This window comes from Myotis lucifugus, unplaced genomic scaffold (genome assembly GCF_000147115.1).
Source record: "Myotis lucifugus unplaced genomic scaffold, Myoluc2.0 scaffold_78, whole genome shotgun sequence".
Lineage (NCBI taxonomy): Eukaryota > Metazoa > Chordata > Mammalia > Chiroptera > Vespertilionidae > Myotis > Myotis lucifugus.
The window spans coordinates 3,032,689-3,045,172 of record NW_005871126.1 but is presented as its reverse complement, the minus strand read 5'-3'; the positions used below and the strand labels follow the sequence as shown (position 1 = coordinate 3,045,172).

General features: G+C 46.7%; 1 protein-coding gene across 2 annotated transcripts in view; it reads right to left on the bottom strand.

Moving 5' to 3' along the window:
- ST8SIA1 (ST8 alpha-N-acetyl-neuraminide alpha-2,8-sialyltransferase 1) overlaps window positions 1-12,484 on the bottom strand; it is a 133,582-nt gene that overhangs the window by 41,661 nt on the left and 79,437 nt on the right. The window contains exon 3 of one of the 2 annotated variants that reach the window (XM_006090657.3): window positions 8,166-8,275. The exons of the other annotated variant lie outside the window; for it this stretch is intronic. Within the exon in view, the coding sequence (XP_006090719.1) occupies window positions 8,166-8,275 (110 nt within the window). The remainder of the gene's footprint in view (window positions 1-8,165; window positions 8,276-12,484) is intronic. 2 annotated transcript variants of the gene reach the window in all.

The window sequence follows — 12,484 nt, the reverse complement described above, 5'->3', positions numbered from 1 at the left end:
ATTTAATTGATCTTTGCAAACACAGGCTAAAATCTGGACATCTGTCTCTTGAAGAAGCTTTGATCTTGATGGTCCTTCATAACATATGAAAACCAACCAGCCTACATTAAAACTATAAAATCTGAATATTGCTAAAGAGTGCTGTCAACCTGCCTCGTCATTATTAAATGAAGCAAATACTTTGTTTTTCTGTGTGTTCCTTGTGGGTAGATCCATGCCTCAGATGTCTAGGTTCCTTCATACCTCCTACCATAAACGCGCAAGAAAAACTTGAAGGTACTGACTGCCAAATCCTACAGCAGAGGGAAATGCTTAAAACAAAAAAAATAACATTTTATAAATGCATTCCTGTAAAATAATGAAATTATATTTTGGTGTGAATATCTGCTTTAAGTTCTTCTGGGACAACTTTCTCTTTGAGTGCAATGTCTCTGACACGTCCCTGTAGCTCCTTTCTCAGAAAAAGCACACTATAATTTTACTTTATTTTTATTTTTTTATTTTTTTTCATCAACTGATTTAATAGATAAATCAACAGTAGTTTATCTATATAAGTTAATTATACTTCAATACAGCTGTTTAGAAAAGATTTTGTTTTAATTTTATAAGCAATGGGAAACCACTTAAGATTTACAAAGAAAAACTATTGAAAAAAATGCCAGTAAAGAATTATTCAGATTAAAATATAAAACTAGACTGAATGTCCTTGAGCATCTCCAGGAAGGCCTGCGGGGATGGCGCCTCCACATTCTGGAAGGTGTCCTGGACTCTGCCGTACCAGAAGAAGTATTTCTCCTCCAGCCAGATGAACCCGAAGTGTTCCTCATCGAACAGGATGAAAACTCCAGGGCAGCAGTGCCTGGGGTAAGCGAAGGGATCAATGTCCACGCCATAGAAACACATCCTGCAGGTTCGGGGGTAGTTCTGGTCACTTGAGCGCACGCCCACAGGCAGAACAAACGGGACAGGCTGCTCCTCCGAAGCTGCAGCCCCGGACTCCCCAACGCTGGGCTGGGCAGGGCTCTGCAGTCATGGCCCTGGCTTTCCTCAGTCCCGTCTTCTTGCTGCTGCTGCTGCTGCTGCTGCTCCCGGGTCACCTGCTCGTCAATCTCCTGGACCACGCGGGAGAGCTCGTTGAAGTTGCGGAAGATCTCGCCGTCTCGCAGCTGGATGCGGCGCATGAGGTGGATCTCTAACGTCTTCGTGCCTATTCCCATGAGCCTCGTCACCCTGGCGTACTTCCCATGGAAGCTGAGCATGACAGTTGTTGGGCCGAAGGCATTGTATTTGCCGTGGAAGAGGCCTGGCCTGATGAGGTCGTCCGGGTGGCGTGGCGGGAGGTAGAGGCGGCCGTAGGTCAGGCAGTCATACTGCTGTCTGTCCTCCTGCACCCGCCCCCGCCCCCGTTCTCCCCTAAGCCGCGTTGGTGAATCGGTTCGGTGGTCTGTCCTCTTGCACTGGATGGTGAGCCTGTCCTTCTGAATCTGCATGTGGCCGCTGTGGGGCCTGCCGAGGAGGCCTGCCATGCACTCCACCGCGGCTGGTTTCCTCTCCGTCAGGCGAATTCTGAACGACAGCTTGAAATGTATTGGGCCACGCACATGGGTGTTAAGGGAAGGCCTGTACGTCCCGCCAGTAATGCATGAGCCGTCCACCACGACATTCAGCAGTGTTCTACAGCTATAATTTAGCTGCCACAATCCCAAAATGTGTCTGTATGGGAACAGCTTCGCATAGAATTCTCGATAAGACATACCGATCATCTCCAGGTTCTGCAAGTTTTCACGAAAGCCAAACTCTTCGCGGCAGCGCCGTCTCCAGATGCTGTCGATGTGCAGGATGTGGTGGAATTTGGTACAGGTCAGGGCCAGGCTGGCCAGATCGGTGCCGGGGAGCGAGGCGAAGATCTCCACCAGCATCTCCACCGGCAGGTCCTGCAGCGAGCAGTGCGGGGGGTGGCGGGGGCGGGGGCGGCATGGGGCTCGCGATTCCTCCACTCCCCGCACAGCACCGCGCTGCCGCGCTCACCTCGACGTGCTTTTCTGCCGGGGCCGGCTTGCTGTGGGCCGCTGCCGTCTCAGTTGGGCGCTGGCACCCCTGACGACACCGCTTGCCGTCGGCCGCTGCCATCTCAGCTGGGCGCTGGCGCTTCTGATGACACCGATGTCCCCGCGAAGAGCCCACGCCGCAGAGGCCAGCGCACTCCTCCATGGCTCCACTTGTAACCGCCACCACAGCCTGGGCCTCTGCACCTCAGCCGGGCTTTAAACTGGCTCAATCCGCCCTAGAGTCCAGCCACGCCCCCAGATCCTAGCCACGCCCCCTCAGAGAGGAGCCAATTGTAGGACTTTAGCAACACTTTTTTTTTATTGCTTAAAGTATTACAAACGGTATTACATATGTGTCCTTTCCCCCCCCCACCCTTGACAATCCCCTGGCCTCCCCGACCCCCCAGTGTCTTATGTCCATTGGTTATGCTTATACGCATGCATACACGTCCTTCGGTTGATCTCTTACCCCCCTCCCTCCTGCCCCCCCACACTATAATTTTAGCTGCTCAACTCCTAAACTGATCATTAAAAGATTTACATAAAAGGCACATTTAAGACAGTCAAATTGTTTCTAATAAGGCATAATTGTGTAAAAGTGTTTCAAAGTTGGCATTATTGCTAATTGGCATTATTGCTTGTTGTCACAATTAACAGACATTAATGGCTAAAGCAGTGATGGTGAACCTATGACACGCGAACTCATTTTTTTGGTTGATTTTTCTTTGTTAAATGGCATTTAAATATATAAAATAAATATCAAAAATATAAGTCTTTGTTTTACTATGGTTGCAAATATCAAAAAATTTCTATATGTGACACGGCACCAGAGTTAAGTTAGGGTTTTTCAAAATGCTGACATGCCGAGCTCAAAAGGTTCGCCATCACTGGGCTAAAGTGTCTTAGTAACTTGGCTTCTGAACCTGAAAGATGTGATCATAGAACTGATGAAAAATGAAATATTCTTTGAATTGGGTAGTGGAGATGGGTGGGGAATAGGGTGGCAAGGAATCTTTAAATTAAAAAAAAAAAAATCCTAAGGCGCGAGAAGACGAAAGAAGGGTCATGTGAAGATTGAAGGGATTTGGTCAGGAGTCCCCAGAGGCAGGAAGGACCTTCCCCTGGAGCCCTCCCAGGGAGCACAGCCCCAGACACCCTGATTTCAGATTCTAGCCCCAGAACAGGGAGAGCACATGTTCCTGCTGGTTTAGGCCAGTCTGTAGTCATCGCAGCAGCAGCCCCAGGAAATAGACCCCTCCTTGACCCTCCTTTTGGGGCTTTGATCCGGTTCTGGGAACAGCTATGTCCTGTGCCCCAGCAAAGGAGACTCCCTAGACCTCTCACTGCAGGGGTTCACAGGGAGATTCATCCCTTTGTCTGTGCCTAGGCCTTGTCTCCCACTCCCCTGGGGCTCCTCAGCAGTGACAGAGCAGTGGGCACCAGGGCAGGCTGCTTGGTGGGAAGTGCAGGCTACATGACTCCTCACAGTCTTGCCAGCCCCCAGCTGCTGGATGATGCAGGGTACTCCCCAGCCTCACCCTTTCCTCCCAGGCTTCCCCCTAATGAGTCCAGCCTGACCCTCCACTTCCTGGAGCACTTGGGTTGACAGGAGCCAGCCACTGGGTTGTCATGCCCTTATTCTAGATGCCAAAACTGAGGCTCAGAGAGGGGGAGCAGAAGTCTCTACCCCCAGCCCACCTCCCCCTCAACTCAGCCCAGCTCACAGGCAGCTCCCCCAGCTGCCATGGTGTTGGAGGAGGAGGCAGAGGAAGAGGAGGAGGAGATTTCTGAGAAGCAATCCAAAAATACACACCAGCTGGCCCCTCCTTCCTCACTCCTCTCCAGCTTCAAAGCCTCCCTTTGTGCAGGTAGGCGAGGCCTCTTCCTGGCCAGGCAGCCAAGAGCAAAGGAGGTCAAGGAGGCAGAGGGTCCAGGTAGTAGGTTCTGGGACCCCACCCTCACCCAGCAGATTTCCTGGACCTGGGCTCCATCGCCCTCCCACAGTTCCCAGACCAGGTGGGCTCTTTCCTGCCTTCCTGCCTTCACACATGCAGTTTCCTCCACCTTGAATGCCCTTCCTTCAAATCCCGGCTCGGCTTTCACTCCACTGGAGAACCCGTCCTGAGTCACTTGGGGCTCCCCCTGCATCCTGCACCCACCCCAGTCACAGCTGTTTTCTGGATGATGCTCTCACGGGGCGGTGAGGTCTTGGGGATGCTAGCTTTGCCTTTGTACCCCAACCCCTGGCACAGTCAGGTGCTCAGTAAATCCAGAAGGAAGGGAAGGAGGGAGGGAGGAAAGGGAGCAAAGAAAACACCTCTCATAGGATTGGAGAGGATCTGGACCCTGAGCACCTGGCACAGGGCTGGGCACGCAGCAAAGCCCACTCCTTCCTGCCGCCTCCACTTGAGCCTCATCTGATTTGGAGCCGGCTTAGGGGTCGCCTCCAATACCCACAGCTTTTGTCTGTTGCCCATTTGGATGCAAGGTAATTACACCAGGATGCAGACGTGCACTTGACTTCATAAGGAGCTAGAGTGTTAGAGAGAAAGGCCTCCATTCTCAGAAATCCCAGACTGTGCAAACTTGCAAGGGCCTGAGGGCTGACCGTGAGCAGGGGTTTTCAAGCAGTTTTCACACTGAATACTTTCTGCAAACAAAGCCTTACCTGACGGCCATTATATAAAACAGATGGAAACTAAGCTGCTTGGGGCGAACTGGTGCGTGTTGAAGTTGCCTGGGAGAGGGGACCGGAGTCCCCTTTCCCCTGTAGCTCTGGGTCCCGGAGAGACGGGGGTTGGGGTTGGTCCTGGGTGGGATGGGGCAGCCAGGAGAGAGGGAGAGCCCTGGGGAGAGTCCAGTGGCTGATATTTACTAACTGGTACAGAAAGGCCACAATATTTTCACAACTGCGTGTTCATGTCAGTGTGGCTGGGCCAACGAACTCATCTTTCACAGCAAGAAGTCAGTCTATACAAACAAAAATGAAAATATGTCCTTGGAAAAAATCATAATGACTTCAACCTTTTTTAAAAAATGCTAAAAGCACGTTTTTTTTAGTTAATCCTCACCTGAGGATATTGTTCCATTGATTTTTAGGGAGAGTGGAAGAGAGAAATATCAATGTGAAAGAAACACATCGATTGATTGCCTCCTGCACAAACCCCGACCAGGGCCTGGGCCACGGTGGAGCCTGCAACCAAGGTATGTGCCCTTAGCTCAGAATCGAACCCCAGACCCTTTGGTCCACAGGCTGACGCTCTGTCCACTAAGCCAAACAGGCTAGGGCCTAAAATCGCTTTTTAAACTTTATGTACTTAAGTATGCAAAACATGCACGTTTTATCATATCCAAAGGCATCACAATTGTGTGTCCCTGAGCCACCCAATTTCTCTCTTATCTCTGTCTTGCAGACCTTCCAGATAAATTTTATTCTACAATATTATTTTTTAAAGTCTTATTTTTGGTTACAAAGCCAATGTTTACTTTGAAAAATGGAAAATTGGTTTTTGGCGTTGGATGTATTTGAAAATGTCTAACCAAAGAACATTATAGCATTGCTATACTCCAATCCTAAAAGACATTTTGAACTGTGCTCTGGTATACTACTGTGTACAGGTAAGGCCATAACTGTAACTGTAACTGTTCAGACACCTTTTTAATCAAATATACTATGTCCTTTTTAATCAAATTTCCTTACTTAATGCTTAATCTTGAATATATGATACTATCTCAATTTTCTAAGGATCTCCAAAAGTGTGTATTGAGCAGCCATTTATAAATAGATCTATAAATGGTCAAGTAAAAATAATTTTAAAATAATTCATCAACATTTAATGACTTCCATATTGTAAACCATAAATAAGAATTTTTTAAAAATCAAATATTTTGAAAATGGCACTATTCTTGAAATTAAATCAAAGGTACATGTACACATAGCTCTAGCTATAATACCACCTTCTTTGAATTTTTTTTCAATCCTCACTGCCCTCATCCATCTATGAACATTATACTTCTTCATACTGTGCTGGGACTCTAATCACAGGAACTCATTATTTCTAAACTTGAATATATCAACACCAGATTATATACAAAGCCAACTTAGTCTGGTTATTTGCAATAAATATGGCCCCCCTAGATAACCCCCTAAGATGCTTGGGCCTAGTCTTCCACATGTAACCTTTAAAATATCCATCTTCCTAAATGTAGTGACACACACATATGCACTTGAGAATAATATAAAAAGACATTTATTGTTCTGCCTCCTTCGACATTGCATGAAGACCTCTTGAAGCCACTTAACTTCCCTGAATCTGTGAGTATAATATTATCCATTCCTTCTTCCTTACATAGTCTTTGGGAAGAGCAAATTAATTTATAATTGAGAGCAATTTGAAGGTTTAAACGACTACATGAACTGTGTTACAATTGCACAATATTCCTACAATCACAGATAGAATCGGAGTTTCTACAGTGGTAAGGCTTGAGGAATTGTCTGCTCCCACTTCTTCAAATACATTAGACAGCTGAGGCCCAGCCAAGGAAAAAAGACTAGCTGTAGATTCCACACTAGTTTGTGGCAAGGGCCCTCCCACCTCTCTATTTTCCTTGCTGGCTTCTCAGCCTCTACTTAATGCCAATGTATTGAAGTGAGTACTTGAATCTGACCCAGGGTCTCTGTTCTAGCTCTGCTCTCCAGGCGATTGTTTCCACTCCTACATCTTAAATAGGTCTCCAGCCCCCCTACCCCTGGGGCCACTCTCATGACTCAGGACACTACCACAGCCCTTGGTGTCTTTCCCACAGTAAAGTCTCCCAAAAGGCTGCTCATGTGTGTGCCCAGGATGGGATGGCTCATCCAGACGCCCAACTCTCATTCTCTGGGAGGAAATCAGGTCCTCCCCACAAATATGGCTTCTCCTGAAACACTTTCAAATAGTCTCTTCTCTCCCTGCTTCACTTAGCTCAGAGGTGGTGTGGTGTTCTCTGGGCTGCCTTTTCCCATTCAGACCATTACCTATTATCCTTCAAAATGAACACAAAAACCAAATCCACTTGCTTCCTTTGCTCAGCTCTCCATCCTCTGAGTGCCTTCATTTTTTTCAATAACAAATGTCTTCTTTTTCTACAACACATCTGAGCATCTCAGGAGAAGGTAAGCTCCAAAATTATACACTCCAGCAGGCCATTCTTCGACTTCAGCTCGTACATTCCACCCCTCCCTCATCCTCACCACACACTCCCCTCCTCCCCCCGCCAGGCCCTGAATGACCCCATCATTTGCCCCATTTGGCTCCTCCCTTCCTTTCTCCTTTATGTCCCCCCCTTCCTATTCAGCCCACACTCTAGGTCTGTCACTTCACACGCTTTCCAGCCAGGACCCTCCATGCTGCCACACTCCGTCCTTCTTTCCTTTCATTCAGACAATCCCCAATTGTGTCAATCCAATCACTTGCTGTCCTCACTCTGGTCAAAATCACCCGACAGCACAGGTTGGTGCCAGTACGGTGTGGTGGTCTGTACCCGTGGTGGGATGTGCCTTAGTGATTCCGTTATTCGCTGCTGCAGAAGCCTCCCGTTTTCTGCTGAAAGCGATGCTCACATCACTACTCTGCTCGGTCCTTTATTCCAAGCTTACTCCTTGCTCAAAATTTATCTCCTCGCCTTCCCTCCAGTTTTCCTCCTCAGACACAGATCAAATCCCTCTTCAAATCCCACCTGCTACTCACAAATGCTTTTGTGAAAAGCAAAGAAGAAAATGGTATAGAATGACATGAATACATTAAAATATTATTCATGCAGGGTTAGTCTTCAGAACAATTTTTAAAGTTTTAGGCACCTGACTGTGTAATCTAAAATAAAATCTTCATGTTCCCACTCTGGGGGTCTGCCAGGACCCCTGGACCTTTCTCAGCTTTGTACTTTCTGGGGGCACACACGTTCCCTTGCCCCCCTGGTCTTCTCCTGAACTCACTTGTATATGAACTTGAAGAGAAGCTAAAGAGCAGCTACAATTGATTAATCACAAGCGACTAATTTCCAAAGGCCCCAGGGCTTGTGGGAGGGGTGGGGGAAAGGAGAAAAGGCAGGGGCCACGCTGTGGGTGCTCTCTCTTACCGCATGACAAAATTTGCTTCATCTATTTGACGGCCACAGCCACTCTTCTTCAGAATCCCACCATTTCCCACCACCGCACATTTCTTCAAGGGCAGCTGGAATGGGGTTGCCTAGCAACAGAAAACAAGGCGGGTTTTCACTGCAGAGAACACACAACTACTCACAAAATCATTGTTTACAGCAGACCCTTTGGAGGAATTTGATCGAGTTTGGGCAGAGCGAAGGGAACATGTAAAAAGAAAGATGCAAATAGTTTGTTAAGGAACAAACTAGCCTGTTCCTTTAAAATTAAAAAAAAAATTTTTAAACTCTCTGCAGTATATTTTCCTTTTCCCGCCCCCCTGTATCAAATTGGCCATGCACATAGTAGTGTCTGCTAAGGAAAAGGGGAAAATCCAAGCCACACACATATTTTTAAAGGCAATACGCTGGGAACAAATGCAAATGAATTATGTTCCCCACTTGAATGCAATTTCATTCATTCATACAATTGGTCATAATCATTCAACAAACGGTGCTAAGCATTTACTGTGCTAATTGTTGCGGATTGATACAAGGATACAGAAGTCATATGCCTCAGGATTCACAATTTTGGACGTGAGTGGAGTGTGACGTATATACTTATGTAGCAGACTCTAAGATAACACTGAAATTGCTGTAGAAGAGAGAGGTAAGCTCCAAATATTATGGAGAATCCTAGAGAAGGACAAAAGGCATTTCGACCAAGTCGACTCAGGTAAAGGCTTCTCACTCAAGATGAATCTTAAAGGATTAGCGGTTTGGCCAGGCAGGGAAAACAGCATAAACAAAGGCACAAAAGTATGCTGAGAACCAGTGCTGTGTTTATGAGCAACTGAACACGCTGGGTGGGTCTGTTTAGAACTTAGGAGGCACTGAGGGGCAAGTGACTTGTAACTGAACCAGACAGCATGTGACTTTCTTTCTGCAAACATTGAACTGGACTGAAAAAAAAAATGCTCACTGTACCTGAGTGTTCCCTGAAGTGCTATTAATAGTACCAGGGAATATCCAAACCCAGCAATAGCCCCTGAAAGTGAAATGCGTCATTCGGTCTCTTTTTAGCTAGATCAGCAAGAACCACCAGATACAGAATTTCCTGCTGGCTGAAACAATGCATAATGGTGGGAGTTCTTTACCTTACTATATATAACTGACACATAAAATAGCTACAGTGATATTAAGTAGGCCATCCTGGATGAATCTGAAGTAAATAATATGGGTTATACCAAAAGAATAAATGTATACTATAAAAGTCTTGCCTAGGCATAAAATAATCAAACAAGAAAAAAAATTAGAGACATCTTTGTGCTCATTGGTAGCTGAGATAGGCTCTGGACTCAGCACAAGAAGACAGTTTCCCTTCCTTGGCTTCTAGGATGTAAACAGAACGATCAGAGCTATGGAGATACAGTTAATAAAGATACAGCACTCAGCCCGGCCGGCACTGCTCAGTGGTTGAGCGTTGACCTATGAACCAGGAGGTCACCGTTCGATTCCTAGTCAGGGCACATGCCTGGGTTACGGGCTCCATCCCCAGTGTGGGGCGTGCAGAAGGCAGCCAATCAATGATTCTCTCTCATCACTGATGTTTCTATCTTTCTCTCCCTCTACCTTTCTCTCTAAAATCAATAAAAATATATTTTAAAAAGATATAATACTCAAAGTGTAAAGTCTAAGCATTTGCCCGCAGAATTAAGAATTCCCTCCATGACCACAACAGAGACCCGTCCAGGGGACTCCAGAGCAGGATACACAGAGGAGAAATGGGCAGAGGCCAGCACTCACACATCTAGGGTAATATGTGGCACTTTCTCAGTCACTCCTGAGAAGAGGGTTTGAAATCAACACTCGAAACACATTAATTAGATCTAGAAATTGTTAGATATAGATTTATGTCTTTATGTTCAAGTTAGCTGTTCATTTATTGCACAAGGATTTGCTAAGTGCCTGCTATTCAGGAATTGTCCTGGGTGACAGGAAAGTAAGTGGTAATCGCTGATCCACTGGAGCTTATATTCTAGTGGGAAATGGATGATAAATAAAGATAAATGAGTAAAATGAACAGTATGCCAGGTGGTGACATGGACTGTGGAGAGAAAGAAATAATTGGCATTAGAGGACCAGGAAATGCTTTTAAGAGGAACTGCAATTTAAACAAGTGGTCAGGGAAGAACTCAAAGGAGCCATGTAAGCAAATCCCTGAAGAAGATGAGGAGTGAGCCTTACCAATATGGGTGGGAACCACTGGTGTAGACCTGGAGGAGGGAACATTCCTGGGCTTTGAAAGGACAGCCAAGAGCCCATTGTGTCTGGAGATGAGTAAGCAAGGGCGATAGAAGTAGGAGAGGAGATCAGAGAGTTAACTGGTGGGGAGGTTGGCGAACAAATTCTGTAGGGCCTTGTAGGTAATGGTAAAGATTTAGAGTTTTATTCTAAGATGAGAATCAAGTCACTGAATGGTGAGTAAAGGAATGGCAATATTCCATATTTTGGGACCATCACTTGCTGCTGTGTGAACAGGCTGTAGGATGTCCTGGGCAGAAAGATACAGACTAGTTAGGAGTCTCGTGTAACAAGAGACTAAAGATTTTGATGGTTTGGACTGGGGTGCAGGGGTAGTGAGAAGTAAGCAGATTCTGGAGATATTTGGGAAGAAGAGCTGATGCAGTGGAAATAGGGTAAGAAAAAAAGAGAGAAATCAAGAATCATGCCAAGGTTTTTGGCTTGAACAACTGTAAAGATGGACTTGCCATTTATTGAGATATGGAAGATTACCAGAGAGGCAGGTTTTAAGAGAATGATCTGGAGCTTAATTTTAAATATGTCAAGTGTGAGATGCCCATTATACATGTAAGTGGCAATGTCAAGTGAACAATTGGATATATCAGATTACAGTTAGAAAACCAGTCTTCTCTGGAGATAGAAAGTTGGGAGTGATCAGCATACAGTAGGTATTTAAAGTTGGGAGACTAGCTGGTGAATGAGTGTAGACAGAGAAGAGAAGAGGTCTAAGATCTGGATGGATCCTGGGGCACTCCTCAGGAGAATGAGGAGAGATCAGTAAACGAGACTAAGAAAGAGTGGCCAATGGAATGGGAGAAATAACAGCAAAGGGTGGTGTCTTGAAAGCCTGGTTTAAATATATATACTAATAAAAGGGTAATATGCTAATTAGACGAGAAGTTTTCCAGACGTCCTTCCAGACAAAGCCATGGTGGCAAGGGGCCGAGGCAGAGGCAGTTAGGGGCAATCAGGCTGGCAGGGGAGGGCAGTTAGGGGCAATCAGGCAGGCAGGGGGGAGCAGTTAGGGGCAATCAGGCCAGGAGGGGAGCAGTTAAGGGATAATCAGGCTGGCAGGGGAGCAGTTATGGAGCAATCAGGCCAACAGGGGAGCAGTTAGGGAGCGATCAGGCTGACAGGCAGAGGCGGTTAAGGGCAACAGGCAGGCAGGCAGGCGAGCGGTTAGGAGCCAGCGTCCTGGATTGCAAGGGGGATGACCAACTGCCGGGGATCGGGCCTAAACCGGCAGTTGGACATCCCCCAAGGGTCCCAGATTGGAGAGGGTGCAGGCCAGGCTGAGGGACTCCCCCCCCCCCCATGCATGAATTTCATGCACTGAGCCTCTAGTATATATATAAAGAAGGAAGGGGGGAAATTGCATCAAATGCTACTGACAGATTAAATAAGAAAACAGCTAAAAATTGCCACTGGATTTAGCAACATGGAGGTCAGTGGTAATCTTAACAAGGACAGATTAGGTACAGTAGTGAGGACAGAAGACTTATCTGAGTTCAGAGAGTTATACATCTATATTTGCACATCTATTTGAATATACTATCATTTATTTGAAAAGTGGGGATCATTCATTCTCAACTAATACTTAGTTTGCTTTGTAAAACCCAACTTAAAGCCCCCTCCTTGTTGTCAGAGAGCTTCCAGAACCAGACTGACTGGCAATCCCAAGTTTCTAGACAAGAATCTGGGCCCAAAACAAGATCTGGGAAGCGGCAACAACAGCAGCGTAAACCTGTTTCCTGTTTCTAAAAGGAGATAAAATCGCACAGGATTTTATGATTATATGAGACTAGAGGCCTGGTGCACGAAATTCGTGCACTTGGCGGGAGGGGGGGTCAGCCCGGCCGGGGAATGTCCGACTGCCTCAGAGGCGGGAGAGGCTCCCACCACTGCAGCTGCGCTCAACAGCCGTGAGCCTGGTTCAGGGCTTCTGGCTGAGCGGCACTCCCTCTGTGGGAGTGCACTGACCCCCAGAAAGCAGCTCCTGTGTTGAGCATCTGCCC